At 38.1% G+C, this 22,195-nt stretch overlaps 1 protein-coding gene across 1 annotated transcript; it reads right to left on the bottom strand.

Moving 5' to 3' along the window:
• Nucleotides 1-431: 431 nt before the first annotated feature.
• Nucleotides 432-17,695, bottom strand: RPF2 (ribosome production factor 2 homolog). Its single transcript, XM_075202926.1, has 10 exons — nucleotides 17,551-17,695; nucleotides 17,233-17,365; nucleotides 15,444-15,481; nucleotides 13,766-13,805; nucleotides 11,512-11,593; nucleotides 10,096-10,172; nucleotides 3,204-3,303; nucleotides 2,427-2,529; nucleotides 1,604-1,748; nucleotides 432-1,162 (listed from the first exon to the last, which is right to left on the bottom strand). The coding sequence occupies exons 1-10, from the start codon at nucleotides 17,571-17,573 to the stop codon at nucleotides 980-982; spliced, it is 924 nt and encodes a 307-aa protein (XP_075059027.1). The 5' UTR covers nucleotides 17,574-17,695; the 3' UTR covers nucleotides 432-979.
• Between the last annotated feature and the right edge of the window lie 4,500 nt (nucleotides 17,696-22,195).

The raw sequence follows: 22,195 nt of genomic DNA, 5'->3' as shown, positions 1-22,195 counted from the left end.
CACAAGGATAATAGTATATGTGCATTAAAAGCTTTTTGATAAAATAGCAAAATGAACAGACTCAAAGGGATTTGTTTTTATTAGTCTGTCTAAACTATATTGCTCAATGTAAATATCAATGGTTGCTATTTGTTACAGCATGTCACTGCTTTTGTATCACAATTTTAAAATCGTTAATCAGAATCCATGGTAATGGCCTCCCGAGAGCGATAGTGTCCACTAGAGGCTCTATGGCGCTGGCACTGAACAGTATTAACAGTTTTAGGACATTAAGCGCATAATAAAAAGGTACATAACCTAATGCCTACAAATCATATCAACAGAATTCATTGTGCTAAATAACTCCGTCACTAACCCTAGAACTACACTTCTTATGGAACATTGACCTCTAGTGTATGCTTTGGTTTATGCAATTTCATACAAGAAAATAATTAAAGAAACTACTAATATAATTTTATTTGAGAACCTTTACAAACTCTTACAGAACTGGAGCCAGCACACTCCATTTAAATAGATATACAAAACACATAGTATGGTAATTCCATTTTGCAAACATAGAAACGTGGACCAAGTTGGTCTGTATGAAGACTGCACAATAGGAGCGCACACAATTCAGTTTGGAGCAGAAGATGAAAAGATCTGCAAATATTTGGTGGTTTCCCATACATATGGTTAGCAACTGTTTTGAACGGAAGAAGGCATCAAGTACTTTTTCGCTGGTTTCATTATGGTATTTTGTGAAGAGTCTGGAATAGGTTACACATCCCAAAATTATATTTTGTATTTAATATTGTCAATTTTTCAACCACATATAACCTAACTTAAGACCTGTGTCATAATACCATAATGAAGCCAGAGTATGACAATGCAGTATACAACTTAAACCAAATGTGGTTTGTTAAGGTGAATAGCAAGTCTTGGAACTTTAGCCATTGTGGGATATACAGTCATCAAATGCTAACAATCCTTCTTGATCAAGTCACTCCTTCTTCCTTCTCTTTGGGGCCCTCTCTTCACTGGCTGCTGTTATCTTCTTCTCAGGCCTCTTTTTCAGCGCCTTGACTTTACGAGTCTGTAGTTTGTCCAGATCTTGTTTCTGCATATGGATCCGGCCATATTTGGTACCAAAAGTATTGTGGGAGATGTTCTTCTTCTTCTTTGCCTATTTAATAGAATGCAAATGATTAACATGCATCGACTGGAGAAATACAGCAACCTAGACTCACTAGTTCACAGTTACAGCCACCAAAGGACCCATAAGCGATCGAATATAATATATATATATATATATATATATATATATATATATATATATATATATATATATATATATATATAATGTGAGCACTAGCCTCAGTAATGTTAGCACAGTGAGGAGTGTATTCTGTCAGCCACAATTTGACAATTTGGTTTCCTGCAGAAGTCAGTAAACAGGATTGTAGAAATACCACATTCAACTTTTCAGCCATGCTCGGAGATCTCAGACTCTAGTCTTAGCTTCAGATTACAGAAGTGCATAGGGTGAATGTCCCATTTGCTTTTGGCCATTTTGTGAACCTGTATATTGACATTTTATTACAGAGCCTGCATCAGCATCAAGTACCTGAAGGGCTTTAGGACGTTTCAGAGACAGTTTGAAGAGGTCATCAGAAGCCAGGTGAGTTCGTCTCATCACAAAATCAAATGAAGGCCCCATCTCTTCCAGTTCTATTCTTGGGGTCCTGCACCCAGATTTTTTCATTAGCACTCTAATAAAAAAAGGAAACAAAAAAATTGGAACTATTAGCTTTAAATCACTTGTCTAGTTTACAGACAGAGCTCCATCTGCAAAACTAGGTGGTTACACAGAACAGACCCTTGTGAACAGTGTCCTGTGTGTTACATGTCTGAAACATGTTGTGAAGATTGAAAACTGACCGACTAAAACAGCACTTTTGAACAAAGGTTACATTTGCCAATGGGTGCTGGAATAAAACTGAAAGATTAATCAAATGTAACCGTGCTGTACAGACAAATTAAGAATTCTGTCCAACAGTGGTCGAAGTGGAAATTTAGAAGTTGCAGTATGGAGAATGTAATTGGAATGTAAGTAATTGTAATTTACAATGAAGGCAGTGGGAGAAGTGGCAGTATGGCATACCATTGTATACACCCACACATCGACCATTACTGTCCAATTCATATAATTGAATATTCTAAAATGTTAAAGCAAAGTGCTAGAAACCTAATAAAGTTTTTAAAACTGGCGCAAAAAAAAGTTCTAAGGACGTGAATGAGAAATTAATCAAAAGATAGTAATGTCATGTGCCAAGCTGGAAATATTGCCTTTAATGTCACCTCAAATAATATAGCAAAAGTCGTCTAATAGGTTACCATGCAATGAATAAACACAAAAGTATTTTAAAAATGCAAAATGAAATGCTTACTTGTAACTGCGCATGAAAATCTTTCCATCCACTGCTGTGAAATGCAGGACGTGTTCTAGTCCTGCCAGTCGTATAGCAGATACAGTTGGCCCTCTAAAGAAATCTAGCAAAGAATTGTGAAACGTGCACATTGAGCATATTTTACATTTGGATATTATAAAGGTTTTGAAAACAAAAATACCAGATGAGAAATACAGTCATGAGAAAAAGTACACAGTCTTTCAAATCTGTGTTATTAACCATCAGGACATAATTACCAATCATCTAACCCTCAAGGGCATATTCAGTTCAATGCACGTTGCAAGCCAAACACACAAGCCGTTGCCTCCTGCTCTACAATAACCACCCGCGCATACGTATAACGCTATCAGCAGAAGCCTGCTGATATACCAATAGCGTGATTCCAATTTATAGAAGGCTGAACTGATAACAGCATCAGAGTGCGGTTTTTGGCTGGGGCAACACAATGTTAAGCAGAGTTCTGAAAAATATGATAGCATCTCTCTGCTGGTATATGAAAATGGCACTCAGCAGGAAAATGGAAGCAGGTTGTGACATCATGAGGTCACTGCACCAGCCTTCCCTATTCATGAGATGGAGTTGGGTGCTGGCTCGAACTTCTGCATAGTAAAGGAATGCTGCATAGCAAAAGCTACTACTGTGCAGATAGTAGTAGGAAGGGACACTCAGTATGGAATTGCCCACAGGAAGAAAAATAAATGTACAATAAAAATTATAAGGTCCCTTTTACTATGCTGATTAACCCAAGTTCATTACCTATCAGCAGACTTTTTAAACGTCTGTAATCCTCACTTATTTCAAAGGCGTCACCGGCAAATATCAGTAGAGGCTTGGTTCCTTCCGGACACTTGCAGTTCTGTAATACAAGACAGGGCAAATGTAGAGGACATCAGGAAAAATAAGCTATATAAGATATGGTAGGTGTGTAACAATCCTTGCAAAGCAACTCTCAGACTCCTGCTTTAACTCAGCAAGAGTAGCCATACAAAAAGGTAGTTTTCAAATAAGATTTTCTTTTTTTTTAAATATATATTTCAAACACAAAAAACAACAACTTCAATCTTCACAAACATAATATTTTTTGTATGCTCTATTAAGTTTTTCTACCCTTATAAGACCTAACTTGTCCTGCTCCCTCAGATTTAGGGATATATATATATATATATATATATATATATATATATATATATATATATATATATATATATATATATATATATATATATGCGCAAGAGAAAGAAACAAAAGTTATGATTATGTGCAAAACATGTATGTGAATATTAGATGAAGCACTAGTGGGGTAATAGACTCACTGGTCACAGATTTTTTTTTTTTTTTTTTTTTTTTAAATACCTCTGCTACATTTTTGTTTAATTGCAATTATTCATTTTAATCTCTAATGTGTTTCCTTGTGTATAACCTATTAAAAACAAATTCCCTCTCCCCATAGATTTTGTTCATGCTCTTAGAAATCATCTCTCTGCAAGCCATGATATAAGACACTATAGTATAATATACACATCACATACACAAAATAATGAATCAGGACTGCGTGGCTTGGATGCCAAACTGAGCAGACGTGGTTATATCACTCTACAGACACAGACACAGCCACAGATCATTCTAATCAGGGTGCCGCTCTCCATAACTATAAATTTATCAGAGCACCCTAATCCACCTACACCTTGGGGCCTCCTCTGAACACAGCACTGAGTAGCAAACTCTGCAGATTTTATGAAGCATCCGTGGGCTTAGAACCTTCCTCCCGGTGGAACAGTCGCACATAGCCCCCTGACGACCTAGGGGTTTTTCTTTGGGAACAGAACCCAAAACTAGAATCATCCAATTCCACCAGCGGAGGACCAGGGATATGACACGCTCGCTCTCACATTTCATACAGCTGCCTGACAGTGTTCGCACCTGAAAAAGACATGTCACATCTGTAGATCTACCTGGTTCCCGTTATTTTGACCCAATTCCTTGAGTAGTGGACTTTAATTGGGAAAATTCAAGCGAAAACACCCACGATAAAGGGACCTACTTTCAGCTGCAGATCCCCGAACTGGAGTTCAGGCAGCCCTGCACCACCACCATAGCAGCACCCTGCTTCAGATTACAAGCAGTGAATGCACCTCCCATGCAATGGAACATTTGGTCCTTGGGGCAACCCTTTCCAATCCCCAAAGCAGGTGCTACAATCTGAAAAAAAGCTACATTAAACGTCTACATCTCCTTACGGACAGCACTCTGCTGGCTCCTGCATCTGATGTGCTGAACGTATGCTGGTACTGTGAATTTAACTGGAAAATACCTACTATACATATTGTAGTTTGTATGTTAAACAACAAGACTGTTTGTATTACGGATATCTTTCAACTATGACCAAATATCCAAGTTTACACTGTCACCTAGTGGCATCCTCAAGTAACAAATCTGCATGTAATTTCTGTTCAGAGGCCTTCAAGTAACATCTAACCCTCGCTCACCACTTGATTTACATGCCATAGCCTCTACTCTACTATATCTAAGCTAAAATCAATACAATAGTCTCACATCGCATAATTAACCCGCTTGTATCTTGGCATATATAAGAATAACCCATCCTGCACTGGGGCCAAAGAAACTTAACCCAACTAAATCCACTCCACCAGTACACTTCTTTGGCACCCTCATCCTCTGCAAGTGAAGCTTGAACGCAGGCACTCTAAACCAACACAATCCTCACGGTCTCCGTGAGTTGCTTCACCGGTGATATATCTGTCATAGAAATGGATGGCTCAGTTACCCAACGTATCATTCAAATGCTCTTATTCTCACTAAAGGCAGACATGTTGTCTGAATCCTATGCGACAGTCAAGGAAATAAAATTAGAATTTGCAGAGTTAAGGACACATACAGACCATTTTCAACTGCTGATCTCCTTATTGACACAGGATTCCCCAACTGCCAAAGTCCAAGCAAGCTCAGGACTCCTCTCCCAAAGATAACCTATTTAGAGCTAATTTTTTTCCCTATTAAGCAACAGCACCCTCACAGCGTCACCGCTAGCTTCATCAGAAGCTCTTCGAGATCTCCAGATATTGCCAGACATTCCACCTTTAACTCTAGTGAAGTGGTGATTCTTCCGCGCCATTACCACCGCTTTGACCACAGCAAATACCCAGTATAAGTGGGGCTTCGAACGAGGTTCCTCATCCTAAGAAATGGCCTTTCTCCAGAAATGGGCCTGACCACTCTGAAGTCGAGCCAACAGATGCGCAAGGAATGGTCTTCTACTGGATCCAGATTAGTCTGCGATAACTATCTGACTCAGGTTTAAACATCTGGCCACTTTTCCGCCACCATCTCCCTAATGTTCAAAGTCTATGTGTAAGGTTCACTTGCTCTTAAGATACCGAACACTTGGTATTTCCTGGCAAATAAGTACCATGTAAGCTATACTGCTTAGAACTAATTTCCTTTCTCGTTACAAAGATAATTCAGTTTAGTACTTCGTACCTACATTTATCTGTTCATATTGTTGCAGAGAAAATCTTGAAGGGAATCACTGTTTCTCTAGCTAACGAGACAATGCTTTCCCTAGTTCAAATTTACACCAGCAACTAGTTATGTTATCTTCAGATCTATTTTCCTTAAGTATTGCTTTTAATTTGCAGGTTATGTTATAGGACACGGTTATCATTATATGTATGACTGTTTCACCTATTATTTCCATGTTGGTGGTAGCTTAACTATACACAATTTTGAAGAGTTCAATCTGTCACGCTAGCCAAGCGGCAAAAATACTAGCTCGCTTTTTCTGTTAATTTCCTAGTTATGCTTCCGATCCACCACCTAATACATTTCTTCTTTACACATACCCTTCTTCTTTGGAGACTCCTCTTAAACCCCCAGATTAATCTTAGAACGATATACATGCTTTCCCATATACCCCTACCATGGTACACTTTCTCAATATAAAAACACCAAAAGCCTCAATACCCTGAACAAAGCACAGACAAGCACTTAAATCCTTTGTCTCACAGAATGCCGATATAGTAGACATCCAGGAAACCCATTTTGCGACTCAGCCGCCCCCCCAACACACTAATTCACCATCCACAAGTTCCTCAACTGAGAAATCTCTAGTGATCTCTAATAATAGTGGCATTATCAAAACCTAGTATGGAAAATTGGAACCAGTTACACCACCTTTGTCTCCCTGTACACACCCAACTCAAGACAAGTGCACTTCTTTAAGAAAGCTTTCCAGAAACTACAAAGGATTAACATGGGAACCATGTTTATAATGGACAACTTCAACATTGCACCTGATATAATTGTAATAGATCCTCGTCCATTTTTAAACATAATCGCAGCATTGCCCTTAACCTCTCTCATGCATAATTCTCAGTTTATGGACGAATATAAATAAATGTTAGAAGCACAAATAGTAACAATCCATAAACCTGGTAAGGACCATATGGACTGTGAGAATTACAGACCAATAGCCTTGCTGAACTCAGATGTTAAAATTTTTCGCCAGAATAATAGCCAATAGGTTTAATCCAAACCTCCCAAGGCCAATTAACCGAGAATAGGTGGGCTTCATACTTGGCAGACAGGCCCCGGATAACACAAGAAGGGTGCTCAATATAGTAGCTAACCACATCAGCAGATCCGAACCATTGCCAGGTTTGGTTTTAAAGGCTTCTTCCTCCACGCAAACCTCACCCTATATGAAAACGCCTTAGCCTGCATTTTTAGCAATGGGTTCCTCGCCTCAAATTTTGCTATCAAATGGAACCATGCAGGGGTGCCCCATCCCCACAAATATTAGAACTAGCTATGGAGCAGGTGGCAGAAAAAAATAGGTCCACTAACTCACACCCTCACAGTTCTCCAAGCATATTCAGAAGCCTCATATTAGAAACGGAGCATAACTAAAATAGAAGCTTTAGCTACGGATCGGGAGCTCCTCCAAAATTCTTAAGGCCCTTGCAAACCTTATCCCAAACTTTTTTCTAATTATTTGGCACACCTTGGGGTTACTAAACTACAAGATCTGTACGAGAACTCCTTTATGTCTTTCGCTGGCTTACAGGGAAAAAATACTCCATCTCACTTAGCGACTTTTATAAATCTTACAAGTCCATCACTGGCTTCAAAAACACACTGCTCCCTCTCTAAAATCTTGAACTCCCCCCCCACACACACACTTCCAAGCACCCTTACAAATACTTAAAATTCTCCTCACTTAACCACAAAGAAATAGCTTTGTAGTATAAAACACTCATGGCCACCATCGAAAGAGGGGAAACGCAGAATTACAGGTATCCTTCACAAATGAATATTATGACAATTTTACTGAATATATTGAAGTCCAACTTTAGAAAACATTTTGAGAAGCTTGAAAAGCTGTTCATAGAATATAACATATTCCAGAAAAGCCTCATAAAATCTGGCCATGTATAACAAAGTTTTGTTGGAAGAGCTGTGGTGAGGTTGGGAGCTTATTACACATTTTTTTTTTTTATTTGCCCTCTGGTCCAAAACCTGTGAATAACTTTATGAACTAATTTTTCATATCACTAACAGAAGACTCCCATTTCTATCAGTATTGTCCCTCTTACACCACTCCAACCACATTTTAATTGCAACCAGATTGGCAGTAGCCCGATTTTGGAAAAACCCTCTCTCCCCACCTATTCCCATAATTAGCTCCAATATTCAGAGAAGCCATGAGATGGAATGATTCAAATACTCCACACCTGTTTGCTCCCCCTTAACCGAATGGCGGCCATTGCACGATTACTATACAAGGCATCTAGCCTCCTCACACCCCGATGCAAATGCATAAATGAATGCAGGTCTCTTGCATGTCTGTTCACTGTTTAATTTATTCCACATATCGTAAAATAAGGGCAAGTCACATTAGTATAACTACTGTCTCACTCACATTCTTCTTCCATTCCCAAGGTTAATGTTGTCCCCCCTTTTTTTAAATACTATTTGTATTTCTATTATTTTTATATACATTTTACATGTTTGTAGAACAGTTTACTTTCAATTATAGTCATGCTTTAAATAAGAAAATGACTATAGCATGAAATGCATTAATTGATGTATTGTCTTGTTAGGCTATAGCCAGGTGCCTTCTTGCTTGCACTGACAATCTAGTCTGACTTTTTATCCTGAGAATTCAGCAAATTGGTAACTGCAGCTTGAACATGAATTGGAATACGGATTTAACCATTTATCGACCTGGAGAAGTAGTCTAGGTTCAGGGAATCTTGGATGGATCAAGATGGAGGTCTAGGTTCACCATGAACAACATGTGTACTTCTTTAAAGGAATAAATAATCCCTACATTGCCCACATGGCTAAACGCAGCTCAAGTCTGACTGGGATCGTGAGCACCGTGTGTAACCAGACTCAATGTTGAGTGAAACGTCTATACATCTCTCTCATTCATCTCTCTAATTAATATATATATATATATATAAATATATATATATATAAATATATATATAAATATATATATAAATATATATATATATATAAATATATATATAAATATATATATATATATATATATATATATAAATATATATATATATATATAAATATATATATAAATATATATATAAATATATATATAAATATATATATAAATATATATATAAATATATATATAAATATATATATATATATATATATATATATATATATATATCTAATATATAAATGTCTAGTGGCGTGTGTTAGTCTGTGTCTGTGGAAAAAATAAAACCGAGCTGCAGCGCCACCTGCTGGGCAGAGTTATACACTGACCTACTAAATTCTTATTGTGTGTGGGAAAAAAAATTCAGAAAGGGCTGAAATTTGGTATACTAAGATGTTTTTAATTTGTTAATTTAATTTGTTAATTGTTAAGTGTTTATAAAGATTTTTTTAAAAAAAATATATTTCTTGAAGGAGAAGTGACAGTTGGGAGTGGTTGGTGGTTGCCGGGGGTGACAGTGGGGAGTGGTTGGTGGTTGAGGCCTGGGCTATGGCCCAAATGCATGACAAGAACCTTTTTAACACCTTAAGTAGCTTGATTTGACTAGAATGCATGAGTATCATGCACGGGTTAACTTGTGTGTGTATATATATATATATACACATATACATATACACATACACACATATATATATATATATATATATATATATATATATATATATATATACATATACATATACACACACACACACATATATATATATATATATACATACATATATATATATATATATATATATACACACACACACACACACACACACACGCATACATATATACATATACAAACACACAGAATTCCTTTTGTAGCTGCATTAATATGGCCTTCTCATTGCTTACTTGCAGTGTCTCAGAGTTAGAAACATCATGTCAATTTGTTTTTATTTTGTCATGACTATCAAGCAATGCAAAGTGTATTTCAACAGCAACGTATCATAAAACAAGGTCTTCAACAATAGTTTTGTTTTTGCTCTTATAAATAACTTATTTTCCTTTTTAGAAAATGAAAAACGTTATGGAAAAAAAAAATGCATTATAGCAATAGAATGGTGCCCAACCAAAACAAACACGAACAAACAAGAACAAAAGGCTGTACAGTACCTTGATCTCCTTTAAAGAAATATACTTTTCCACACCTAGCTCAATCATATCCAGTACATGAAAATCAAACATCCGACCTAGTAAGCAAACAGAATTAGCTGTGGTGAGAAAATGGTAACATGGTTTTCTCCAGTTGTGCAGTTTTTCCCATAAACGTTCAGCAAGTGTTGCATAACTGCTCAGTGTTTAACTACAAACTGACATTTAACAGCCTTATCCTGTTGATAAAACATCCGCTTTATGGTTACAAATGACAGTGCCGCCAGCTGCCTGGAAACTGTTCATAACAGTACATGGACACGGTTTCTTAATAGCAATTACCATTGTGCATCCTGTTTTTCTTGAACACAACAGTAATCTTGAGGACAAATAATGAAATTGCGGGCTAAGTGTAACAAAGAAAAAAAAATAATAATAATAAAAAAAAATAATAATTCTCCAGTTCATTTTGTTAGCACTTACAGCATAGAACTAATCTGCAAAGTAAGGTGACTTCCTTCATACATTATGAAACTACTGTAAGCCTGTTCACTACTGGATAAAGATTCTATAAATCAGGGCATTATGTCATATGATAAATTACACCGGAAAGAGAGTAATACTGAACTTTAAATTATTAGACAGATGTATCAATTCGTTCCTCTTACATTCATATATTTTCTATAAGTATCAGTGTCCAAGATCAGGTGTGCTCTCACAGCAACCTGAAGTTCAATACATACATGACAAAAAGAGCTACGTCTATACGATGCACTTATTGATACAATTATCTATTAAAACGTAATGACCTTTCTTTCATAACATTAAGTCAGACTGCAACTGAAAAATGATAGAATGATATACAGAAAAGTCAGAAGAGTGCAGTAAACAAACAATCCTTCATCTTCTAAAGGTATAGTCATTTGTCTCAATGTAGTCTCAAATAAATAAGTCAAGAAATGTATATTTATTTTATCTAAAGTAATAAATCTATATACTTATATCTCCATATCCTGGCCTGACAATTGTGGCAGATCTGCATTACTTCAAGATTTTATTAACACGGTTATGACTTTTTTTTGCCACATCCTTCTACCACTTAAATATTTATCTCGAATTGCGGTTGTAGTCTGTCATGTAAGTTTATTGCATTAAAAGCTCTCTCCTCCATAAAGCATATCATCTGGTTGGATTTCCGAAAGGAAAAACACAAGCTGCTATTGGAGGAGATTATTTTTTTTGGCTTAGTGTTGAATGTCCCATGATACTAGCATGGACCCTTGATTGTGTATGGCAGTGGGGAGTGATGATGTCAATTTTCCCTTAACAATGCAAATGTTACCTGTGAAGTTAACAATTGTTTCTCCTACAAAAGGTTCTGTAAACAAATCATTAAATATCATTAAGAAAAAAATGTGTATAGTCCACCAAACTTACCAAATATCAGGTTATTTGGACGTTTCTTATTATGGGAACCAAACACAAACAAGGAGCAGTCCGATTTCTTTGCGAAAAATTCCTTTAAGTACATAAAAAGCAGGAGGAAAACAGACATATCAACTATAATTGACACCATCCAAGAGCACATTAACTTATGATATGACGTAGGTTGATTTGTAAATGATGATACAGGTCTGAACAATAAACAAGTAGCCATACGTACTGTGGTGGACAAACAGAGCCATAAAGTGTGTGTTTGGTTTTTTTTTTGCTATAAAAGGTCATGTTGCTATGTAAGATTCATTAAGTTATGAATTATTTTTAAAGTTAGATCTATAAGAGGTGTTTGCAGATCCACACATGAATATTCTCATATTAATAAAGAAATGAAAAGAATATCTCTGATGCCTTTCTCAAGTAAAAAGTTCAAATAACATTCAAGATGTTTATGTGGTAGTACTGTACAGTGGCGACCATCAGCAAGATTTTGTTTCTAAATGATGCAGAACATTTTGGACATGCTTTTGAGATTTCCCATAGAAAATGAAGGCCCAACTACATTAAATTATAATGGCAGAAAATTGTATTTTCTTTCACATCTAATGGGTAACAAATACAAGGCTACAACTGCCGTGGAGTCCTGTTCTGGTAAGCTTCTTACTATGGGCCCTTAACGACTGGGCCGCTTTATTTCCCTATAATGGGAATACTATACAATGTAATAACTCAATTAAGGTGATGTTGTGTGGGGCAGTGAACACAAGCTGGGTGTTTTTATGAAGGATATACTTTTACACCTCTCCTCCTCTACCTGTCCTTCTGGATACACAGAAATTAAATTATTTAAAATGTCTCCAATCTTGCTCACATCACGTTTCCCATTATCATGCCATCAAATACCAAGGGGTTGCAATCTTATCATATAAAACTTATGAAGTTCCTTATATCACAAGCAACTGGTTATTTAGCAGTCAGCAACTTCTCCAAATTCATGTAGACAGACAGGACAACTGTACTCAAGATGAATTTACTCATAGCTCTTCTATATCTGTTGAGCTACTTGAATTCCCATACTATTAACATACTTTATTTCTTATGTAAAAAGACTTTATTTGGACAAGTGATCATCGAAGACCATTCTGTTCAACTTTGATGGCATGAAGGGCCATATAACTTTGGACACTTGCAGCGGAGAATGAGATATGCAGAAAAAATTACAGTCTTCTGTTTTATATTATAGCTTTACTGTGCATACAAAAATGTAAAATTAATCCTGGGTATAAGCCTAATCGCGATGTACAGGTTCAAGACATTCTGACGTAACCAGACAGGGCCAGTGTACTAAAATGGTTGTATACTGAAAGAGTGAATGTTTCTCAGAGGCACACCGAGCAACTACTAACTAGATGGGACGGTCACACTCCTTAATACTTGGAAATATTTATAGCCACCCAGGGGATAGCATGTGAAAAGGTGAATATAGAAAAAAAAAACCTATACAGCTCCAATACAGTAAATGGAAGAAATGTTTAGTTGCAGCCTGTCTGTTTAGATATATGTTTCATGAACAGTTGCATGTAAGTTACAAGTACTCTTTATTAAAGCATTTACTTGTTTCACCATCAAAAGCATAAAATGTAGATTGGCATCAATGGCCTTATTCCATGTTCCTTGACACTTCTCACTCCCTCAAAACATTAACTTTCCCCCTGGGCAGGAGTCTGAATCTGTCTTTTCCAGAACTCCTATTTCATCATGTAAGTAGCTCTGTCCAGATGTAATTGCACCACAGTTTTTTAACAAGTCTCTCAAAAGTCAAATTGGATCATTACAGGCCTTCATTGCCTTTTACCCTCCCCCAAAACACACACACAACAAACCCGCGTATTGCTCTTTCTGAATGACAACCTGAACATTATCCATAATGACCCCACTATATTGCTTTTCATTGTTTCTGTATCCCATCTCAACCTCCAAGAAATTTAATTGTACAGATTTTCTGCTATCAACTAACCCTGAGGTGCTGCAAATTATCTGAAGGCGTATGGGGCATAGCACTCCATGTCTCTCATCAACTTATTGCTTGCACGTCACTCTTTCCTTACCTGTTCAAAAACCTTTAATATGCGCACAAATGCACACAAAAAGTATAATGTTTCATAGTCTCAGTCTCTTCTAAAGATAGCACAGTAGATTTGCACAATGCGAACACCTGAAAACAGAAATGTAACAATACAATATTTAAGCTTACCAGTGAAGTCTGATCTTCAAAAGGCCGGGTCATATTCTTCCTGAATAAATATATAGCAAAATATCAGATCACACACAAATATAAACTTGAAATTGTACATAGAAACAGAATCAATAGCAGATAAATAAGTGTTCGTTCTTGTCTGCTTATCAGTATACAACAAAATGCTTAAATGCCTTTACGGCTGTTTGCCCAGCTATAGTTGATTTCATGCACTTAACACTTTCAGTAAAGCAATATTTGCTGATTTTCACAAAAATGGGAAGATGATATGGAAGGTACATCCAGACCAGCACATCCTGTTTGAAAAATGTCAAGCAGTAAGCTTACAAAAGTAGTGTAACGTAACACATACTGATCCGTGGTGTACCCCACTAATAACATTAACCCAGTCTGAATAGGTCTCACTTAAAACAACCCTCTGTTTTTATCCTTTAGCTACCCACCCATTTATTTTTTGCCATAGTCCTAATATACTCATCTTACATAATGATCTACAATATGAAACGGTCAAATACATTACATCCACGGCACTCCGCAGATCCAGTTTAACTTACCTCCACATAAAAACGAATCAAGATTAATTAATGACTGTTGTTTCTGAACCCATGTTAATGATGTGTGATTAGTTGATTTTCTATATGGCTGGTGTCACAACTGCATGTTAGTAGTAGTTTATTTCTATTGCTTTCAAACACTCAAACATTTAGAATTATTTTCATGAGCAGTTTTTTCTCTGCTAGAGAAAATGCTACTTTGATACTTCAATGGCTTATTTACAAGTCGTGCGTTTCATATTTATTTTAATGGTGCTCAATTTCAGAAGCTATTTTTCTTTTTTAATCTACTAGGGGAAAACGGTCTTCATAAGCACTAGAAGTTTCGGAATCATCTTTTGTGCCAGAAAATAGGAGTACCATATATTTTAGATAGCAGATATCTGTTGCTTTTTACGGACACAAAACAATGCCTCCAAAATGCAGGTGTGACACCAGCCTATTTGGAACAGCATTTGAAAATGCCTACAAATATTTTACCAATGACTGATGTCAGGGTCTACGTTACAGTACTTTATATACAAGAGTATATGAAAACAAAATAAGTTGTGGAAGACAAAATTTCACGTTTGCCTAAAGATTCCTCAGCTGCACTCAATACCTCATTGACAGTTTAATAAAAAAAAGACCCCATCACTTAGTCTAACACAGAAACCATTAACCCTTTCCATGAGAAAAACAACAAAGAATAAAGTCAGTCTCAATGAATATACTATAGAAATCAGGATTAGCGGGATGCCCCTCCTTAATTAGCAGCATAGAAGTATATGATGGAAGTAGGAAAAGATAAAGCACAGATTAGTTACATCAAAAAGGAACAAAACAAGAGTAGAATATGTATATATTATTCTGAAAAATTGGCCACAACTGCATAAAAAATGTTTCAAACAAAAACACTGTGCTGTCATGAAGGGTATGGTATTATATTCATTCTTACTTTTTTTTTTTACATTTTGCAGTGATAAAAATCATGTATGATGTGAGTTAGGCAGTGGTATATATCTTTATGAAACAAAGCTATGCACAGTAATCTCAACCCTATGTCTTAAATATTTTTTAAAAATAAAGAGGAATTCTTGATGTTAAAAAGAAATATGTCAATTATCCAAAATGTTACTCACTTTTTATACAGCACACTGAACGGCTTTTTCAAAGCATACTACAAAAAAGAAAAAAAAACAGAAGGAACAGTTCAAATTTTAAAGATCCAAGGCTAAACTATTGTACCCATAGAAGCCAAACTGAAGAAAACTGTATACAAGATTGTCCTCCATTTGAATTGTGTTGCATTCGCAAAATGCCTGTATAGCCAAAGCATCTGTCTGTACAAACATGGGTCACGCTGTCTATGTGACAGAACTTTAAACTGCTTAATTATACAACTGCATTTCCAGCTTCAGAAATATATCTAAGTTTTATTTAAACTGTTGTTATTATTGTAACCACAGATATACATTTTATAGGCACTTCCGTAAATCCCAGCAAGAATTTTCTGGCTTTGTATATTTTCAAAATGCAGTGCTGGTTAGAGCAATGTCATCTATAGTGGAGTGAGTTCTCTGTACAGCGCTGCGGAATTAATGGCGCTATATAAATAAATGGTGATGATGACATCACAACTCTATTTTCCATAACTGTGGCTGAAAACTACATCATACATTGCAAGAACAGTACTTTGCTCCCCCATGACTGATATCACCAAATTACTAGTGGCCTGGTTGGACAAGCTAATGTTTAAATCCCAGCAACACACAGTTACCAGTTAAAGAGAAGGAAACAGAAGGGAGTCTAAAGTGGAAGCAACTAAGCCAGACAATCCTTAGGTTATACCAGTGGTTCCCAAACTTTTACAGTTCACGGCACCCTTAAGAGTCTCCAAATTTTTTCAAGGCACCCCTCCAAAATAATTACTGAGCAGTCCTGTAATAATAATAATAAGTGTTTAGGTCACGACAGATATACTTATTTAGTTGTATGCAAAAATGCCCCCTCTGCATCCAGGCACACTGCCCCCTCTGCATCCAGGCACACTGCCCTCTCTCACATTGCCCCCTCCTCTACCCTCTCTCACGCCGTCACCCTCCTCTGCCATCTGTCCCCCTCCTCTTCTCTCTGTCCCCCTCCTTTGCCATCCTCCTCTGCCATCTGTCCCCCTCCTCTGCTCTCTCTCCCCCCTCCTCCTCTGCCGCGCGCCAGCTATAGAAAAAAGAAAGCAAACAGAAACTTACCAATCCGCGCGGCGCTAGGACCCTGCAGCCTCCTCTCTCGCGCAGCTGTCACTGACGTCGATATTCAGTGACAGCTGCAGGAGAGAGGAGGCTGCAGGGTCCCGGCGCCGCGCGGATTGGTAAGTTTCTGTTTGCTTTCTTTTTTCTAGGGCTGGCCCGCGGCACCCCAGTGACAGCGCCGCGGCACCCCTGGGAGCCGCTGCGCACACTTTGGGAACCGCCGGGTTATACAGAGGTGTCTGTTAGACAAAAGAAAACCGTATTATGCCAAGTAGTGCTGTATTTTGTAAACTTAACCTCAGATGTACCATATGGTATTGGCAAGTACGGGTAGCAAGTACGGGGGGTGTGGTATGGGGAGTCTATCATTGATACTCCAGTGTTAGAGTTTCTGACACCTCTACTTGAATTGAGGGAGTTTCTGTTGGCTGCATTGCCTAGATTGGTGGTGTGCAAAACAGTTCTGAAAAAATACGCAGAGAAAGCTGTGGAAAACTCAGTTATGAAAGATCAGTGTTGTTGCAATATTTATTCTACCCTAATCACTTTTAGAGTGGCATAATATAGTTTTATATATTTCTATTAGTATTGGACAGCTAAAAAACATCATAGAAGTGAAATCAAGTTACATTCATGAGAGAAAAACAGAATACTTGCAGCACTTTGTCAAAGCCACACATACCAGATCTTTCAGAGCCTGGGTCACAACGTTGTTAGCATTTCCCCCTTTAATGAGCATAGCATTTTTGTCATTTTCATTAAGTTTGGGCTCCCTTGTCTCCAGAAATCTCTTTGCTCTCCTTGTTTTTGGTTTTCTACAGAAGAATAAATCGGTGCATTAATACATTGTATCATATTATTCGTATCAAAGACTGTTTATCAAACATGTACATGGTACGGGAACAGAACATTAAGCAACAAAAGCATGGCAGGTCGAACAGGAACATTCATGTCAGTATAGAGGCAGCCGGGGCTGCGCTCCCAGGTGCCCAATACTCACACTACTCGGTCTAATTCAGCCATCGTACAGAATCCCGTGCACACACGTGTTTACACAGTCTTTCCTGTCCAAGACAATAACGTCACGCCATCTCGGCGCATTCCTCCGCGTCATCAGCACAGCGTGACTACTACGTACTGCATTACTGGCAGCGTGACTACTACGTACTGCATTACTGGCAGCGAGAGGACGACTGTCTCCTAGTGGTGGAACTGTTTTTTTCCTTTGTTTTAAATGAACGCTGAATACATTATATGTAAATTATGAAGTGCGCACTCTGTATGCTTACACGTTGAATGTGACTACGAGGCTGAAGTTAGTTTCCTAATCGTGTCCCAGACTCGTATTCAGAAAACTTTATTTTTAAAGGGTAACATCAAGATTTCAGATTAGATTAACACAAAAGGGGGTCACTTACACAACTTGCAATAGCGTTTACCCTGGCCCAACATTGTTTAGGGCAGTGGTTCCCAAACTGTGCGCCGTGGCTCCCTGGGGTGCCGCAGCTAGGGCCTTTGGTAAGCAAGGTGGGGGACTACTTGGTAATTATTTTGACTTAGGGGCAGTGGCGGATCCAGGGGGGGGGGGGCGATTTAGGTCCCACCCCCTCTCTGATGTCTATGGCTGCCGACAGCTACACACTGTGCAGGTCCGTTCGGTAGTGACAGTGTGCTGCCCGGCTGCTCTGATTGTGTTTTAAACACAATCAGAGCAGCGGGACAACACACTGCCACTGCTGAACGGACCTGCACATCCTGTGCAGCCATAGACATAAGAAAGGGGGTGGGGCCTAAATCCCCCCCCCCCCCCCCCCCCTAAAATCGCCCTGGGTAGGACAAATGTCTAGATCCGCCCCTGCTTAGGGGTGCCTTGAAAAAATTATAGAGACCCTAATGGTGCCTCGAACTGAGAAAGTTTGGGATCTACTGGTTTAGGGCATGAAATCAGGTGGCAAAGTGGGCACAGAAAGCATTTACATCATTTTGAATAAGTAGCTGTAGTCTTGCGAGGGTTAAATGCCATTGGGAAAATATATATGTAAAATATATATGTATTGCAATGGTCACCTACGCCACAAAATCAATCAAATGTGCACTGTGGATATGTGCAAAAATATAATTTATTTATTCCATAATATACAATGTACTGAAAATAGAAATACAAGACCTCAGAACTGCTGTTAATCCACAAATATGTACAGCATATGCATAAATCACTTAACACCTGGATAAGACCCACAGAAATATCGGTGCACCTAATTAGTCAACAACATGCTCGCCAACTTTTCCTCGTTGGCTCCAGGGAGATCCCAGGGGAGGTGGGCGTGCGGGGGCTTGATGAATTGCATCATTTTGGGGCTAAAATTACGAGATATTTGCGTCATTAAGCCCCACCACTTATCTATTGCGGGGGCAAAAACCTTTAAGCGGTCACTGAAAACTCATCCTTATCCAGCCATCACAGATCAATGTTCTCCCCTAGAATCACTCTGCAAACACCCAATCTCAACGAGAGGCCTCATATCCACATTAAACCAATTAATAAATAACTTTGGCCTTCCATCAAAAGAATCACATGAACTCGCATGGGAGAAAGACACAGGAGAAATTATAGATCCTAAAGAATGGACCAAGATTAGAACCAATCTGGCTAAAACCTCTATTTCTGTTTGATTCATAGAAAATTCATTCAAAATATATAGTAGATGGTACTTGGTTCCATTGCGTCTTCATACTATATTCCCAGCCTCCTCGGACAGATGTTGGAGCAAGTCTGGTTGTAGGAGCTCCCTGCTGCACGTTTGGTGGTCCTGTCCCAAGATAATTTCATACTGGCAACAGGTCCATAAGTTGATATCCTCCATTACACATATTCAAATTCCTGATACACCTCTCTTTTCATTACTCCCTAGACCTCTCCCTAATATACCCCGTCCAACCCAAAAACTAATTAGGCATTTTTAAAATGCAGCTAACTGCCTGGTTGCTTCGCACTGGAAGAGCTTGATCCCACCCTCACTTACTGCGACCATAAATTCTATCTGGTCAACATACCGCTTGGAAAGTATAACCGCCACCATCAACGATACTACAATTCAATTCCATGCTGTGTGGAGCCCTTGGACATCCTTTTACGAAGCAGAACCGCCCCTATCTACCATTTGACATTCTCTTATAGTAATTTATTATCTTCATACTTTCTTTTGATCAGAGATGACTGACTGACTAAATATAGCAGCCTCTTGTTCCAGTGACCATAGACAAATTAATTTACCACTATATCCCCCTCAGATACCTCCCTTCTCTTCCCCCTCAACCCCTGTATGTCTCCCCTAATCTCCACGTTTTTTCTCTTTAAATTGTATACGCTAATACAACAATTGGATATAACTTCATTATATTTAACATGCTTTTATAAATGTTGTTAACATTATATCCTCATATATTTATATACTACTTTATGTATACATTTCCTCGCTGATTTTTCATACTTGTAAACTTGACCAAATAAACAATAAAAAAATTTGTTTAAAAAAAAGAAAACTCATCCTTACATAGAATCTTAACCTGACTCCTCTTAGTTCATCATCCTCTTCACACATTTTAATTCACCTGCATGCCCACACCTTGTAATTCGCTTGTTCCATTTCTAGATTTAATAAGTTACTTGGTAAGCTTTAATTAGCAAGGCTCTTTTAACCCTTTTGTATTGGTGTGTTTGTAGTTTGTAATTTACCCTCGTAAATCTACCTTACTGTGAAACTCTGGCAGCAATAAAACAATTTGGCATTATAAGAATTAGGACAACCTTCACAAACTGAGAAGTGCCATCACAATACTTTCAGCACCTATGCCCCTTAAAGCCATCTTGTTAAGTTCCAATAGATATATGTATAACCTTGTACCCCTACTTATGTCAACTTGTTCCTGGGTTGGTGGGAGGATCAGTAAATCATTAGAGAAGGTCTGTCATTTTACACTTGTCATATGTTCTTTTAGGGTCTATATATTGACTGATCCTTTGATTTCGTGGGACTTTTTGTTAATTATTTTATAGGTATACATTTCGTATATGAAATCTATGATGAAATTATTAATTTGCTAGACTGTATTGCAATGTTGGGTTTTCATGCCAATCCTTCCATGAAAGCCATACTTGTTGCACTGCAGACTAGTAGGCTGAGCCATACAAATAAATATGTAAAATTACTGTAATTGACAAACAGTTAAAAGCTCTGCTAGATTCTGGTAGTATGGTTATTCTTGTAAGAGCCGAGATGGTGAGCCCATTTAAGCTTCATGGGAAAACTGTTGGGGTAACTTGTATACGGTACATGGGGATACTTGACATTATGTTACTGCTGAAGGGTAAATAGAAACACAGTGTGGTCATGTGGTAGTCGCTGTTAGATTAGTTCTTTGCTTGGGGTTTGATGTTATATTGGGGAAAGATATTTCCCAGTTCTGGTAGCTATGTGAGACCCAGTGGATTGCAAAAGTAAATAACCTAGTCCCGCTTGATACTATTACTGATACAGTGGCAGTGGGAATGTTCCCCGAGTCTGAAGGATCCTTGTTTTAAAGCGTGATTGGAGCGTCAGAAAATGACAAGGGCAGCAGTAGAGCGCAGCATAGTGTACATCCTACTGAAATAGGAAATGTTTACTGTGTGACCGATCTTGAAGTAAGAAAATATATTTTTGCCTCCAAACAGCTAAAAGATCCTACTCTGGGAAAGGCTAGAGAAAATGTAAAAGTGGTTGATGGAGACCTGGTAATTCGTGCACGGCCACCACAAATCTCACACCGGAGGTTTTGCATTGCGAAGCATTGGAAAATTCTGTTTCCACATGGGTGCTAAGCAAACGTGCGGGATGGCTGATGTGACCGACATACAGGTCAAAGCAGGACCGATAGGGTCTGCTAGGTATATATAATGTTTAAAAAATATGGTGAGTATGCAACAGCGTACTGTGATAAGTGGGTCAAGATGACCAATGAGTGTGTGAAACCGTTTCCCAAGCTTGGTACTTTCAATTAAGAGGTACTAAATACTGTTTAATAAAGTCTAAATACTGAGAATTAAATACAATGACTGTTTAAAACTGTGGCAACAGGAAGGGAACACGTGGCAGGGTAACGCTTGCGTACCGGAAGGAAGCATTACGAAGCAAGGAAAAGGGAGTGCAAGCGCGCCCCCGCTGCCATGTGTGGGCAGGGGCAAAAGTACAGCCGATTCCAAAAATGCTAACAATAAAACAAGCCATTTATATCCAATGTTAAGCAATTTTAAAGATAATGTTTCTGAAGAAGATGATGAACCCACTGTTATTTCAGCCATTGCCCATGCTATTAACATGCAAGAGGTACCACGCAGGCAAGGAAAGGGAGAGGTCCCACCAGCAGGGGCAGCGGCTTAAATTAGTGAGAGTAGTGTAGAGGTCAATAAGGGAGGGAACATTCATTGTATTGAAACAGTAATCCCAGCAATTAATCCAGAATGTAGCGATTTGGTAGGATTACACCCCGTCCGCACAATAGCAATTCCCAATGGGAAAGCAGACAAAGATGTTATAGTTCCTGTAAAACATGTAGCAATGCATTGCCCATGGATTAGATATGAGCTGCATTCAATTATGTCTGAT

This window comes from Mixophyes fleayi, chromosome 3, assembly GCF_038048845.1.
Source record: "Mixophyes fleayi isolate aMixFle1 chromosome 3, aMixFle1.hap1, whole genome shotgun sequence".
NCBI classification, from domain to species: domain Eukaryota; kingdom Metazoa; phylum Chordata; class Amphibia; order Anura; family Limnodynastidae; genus Mixophyes; species Mixophyes fleayi.
The sequence above is the reverse complement of the archived record's forward strand: the minus strand, read 5'-3'. Positions and strand labels throughout refer to the sequence as shown.

Bases quoted from the DNA above. Each gene is read 5' to 3' on its own strand.
- RPF2 (XM_075202926.1), bottom strand. From the start codon at position 17,573: ATGGCTGAATTAGACCGAGTAGT. The intron at 15,482-17,232 runs GTATGTGTGGCT...TCTTTTTTGTAG, and splicing joins CCCAGGCTCTGAAAGATCTG to TATGCTTTGAAAAAGCCGTT. The intron at 2,530-3,203 runs GTAATGAACTTG...ATTCTTTGCTAG, and splicing joins TTTAAAAAGTCTGCTGATAG to ATTTCTTTAGAGGGCCAACT.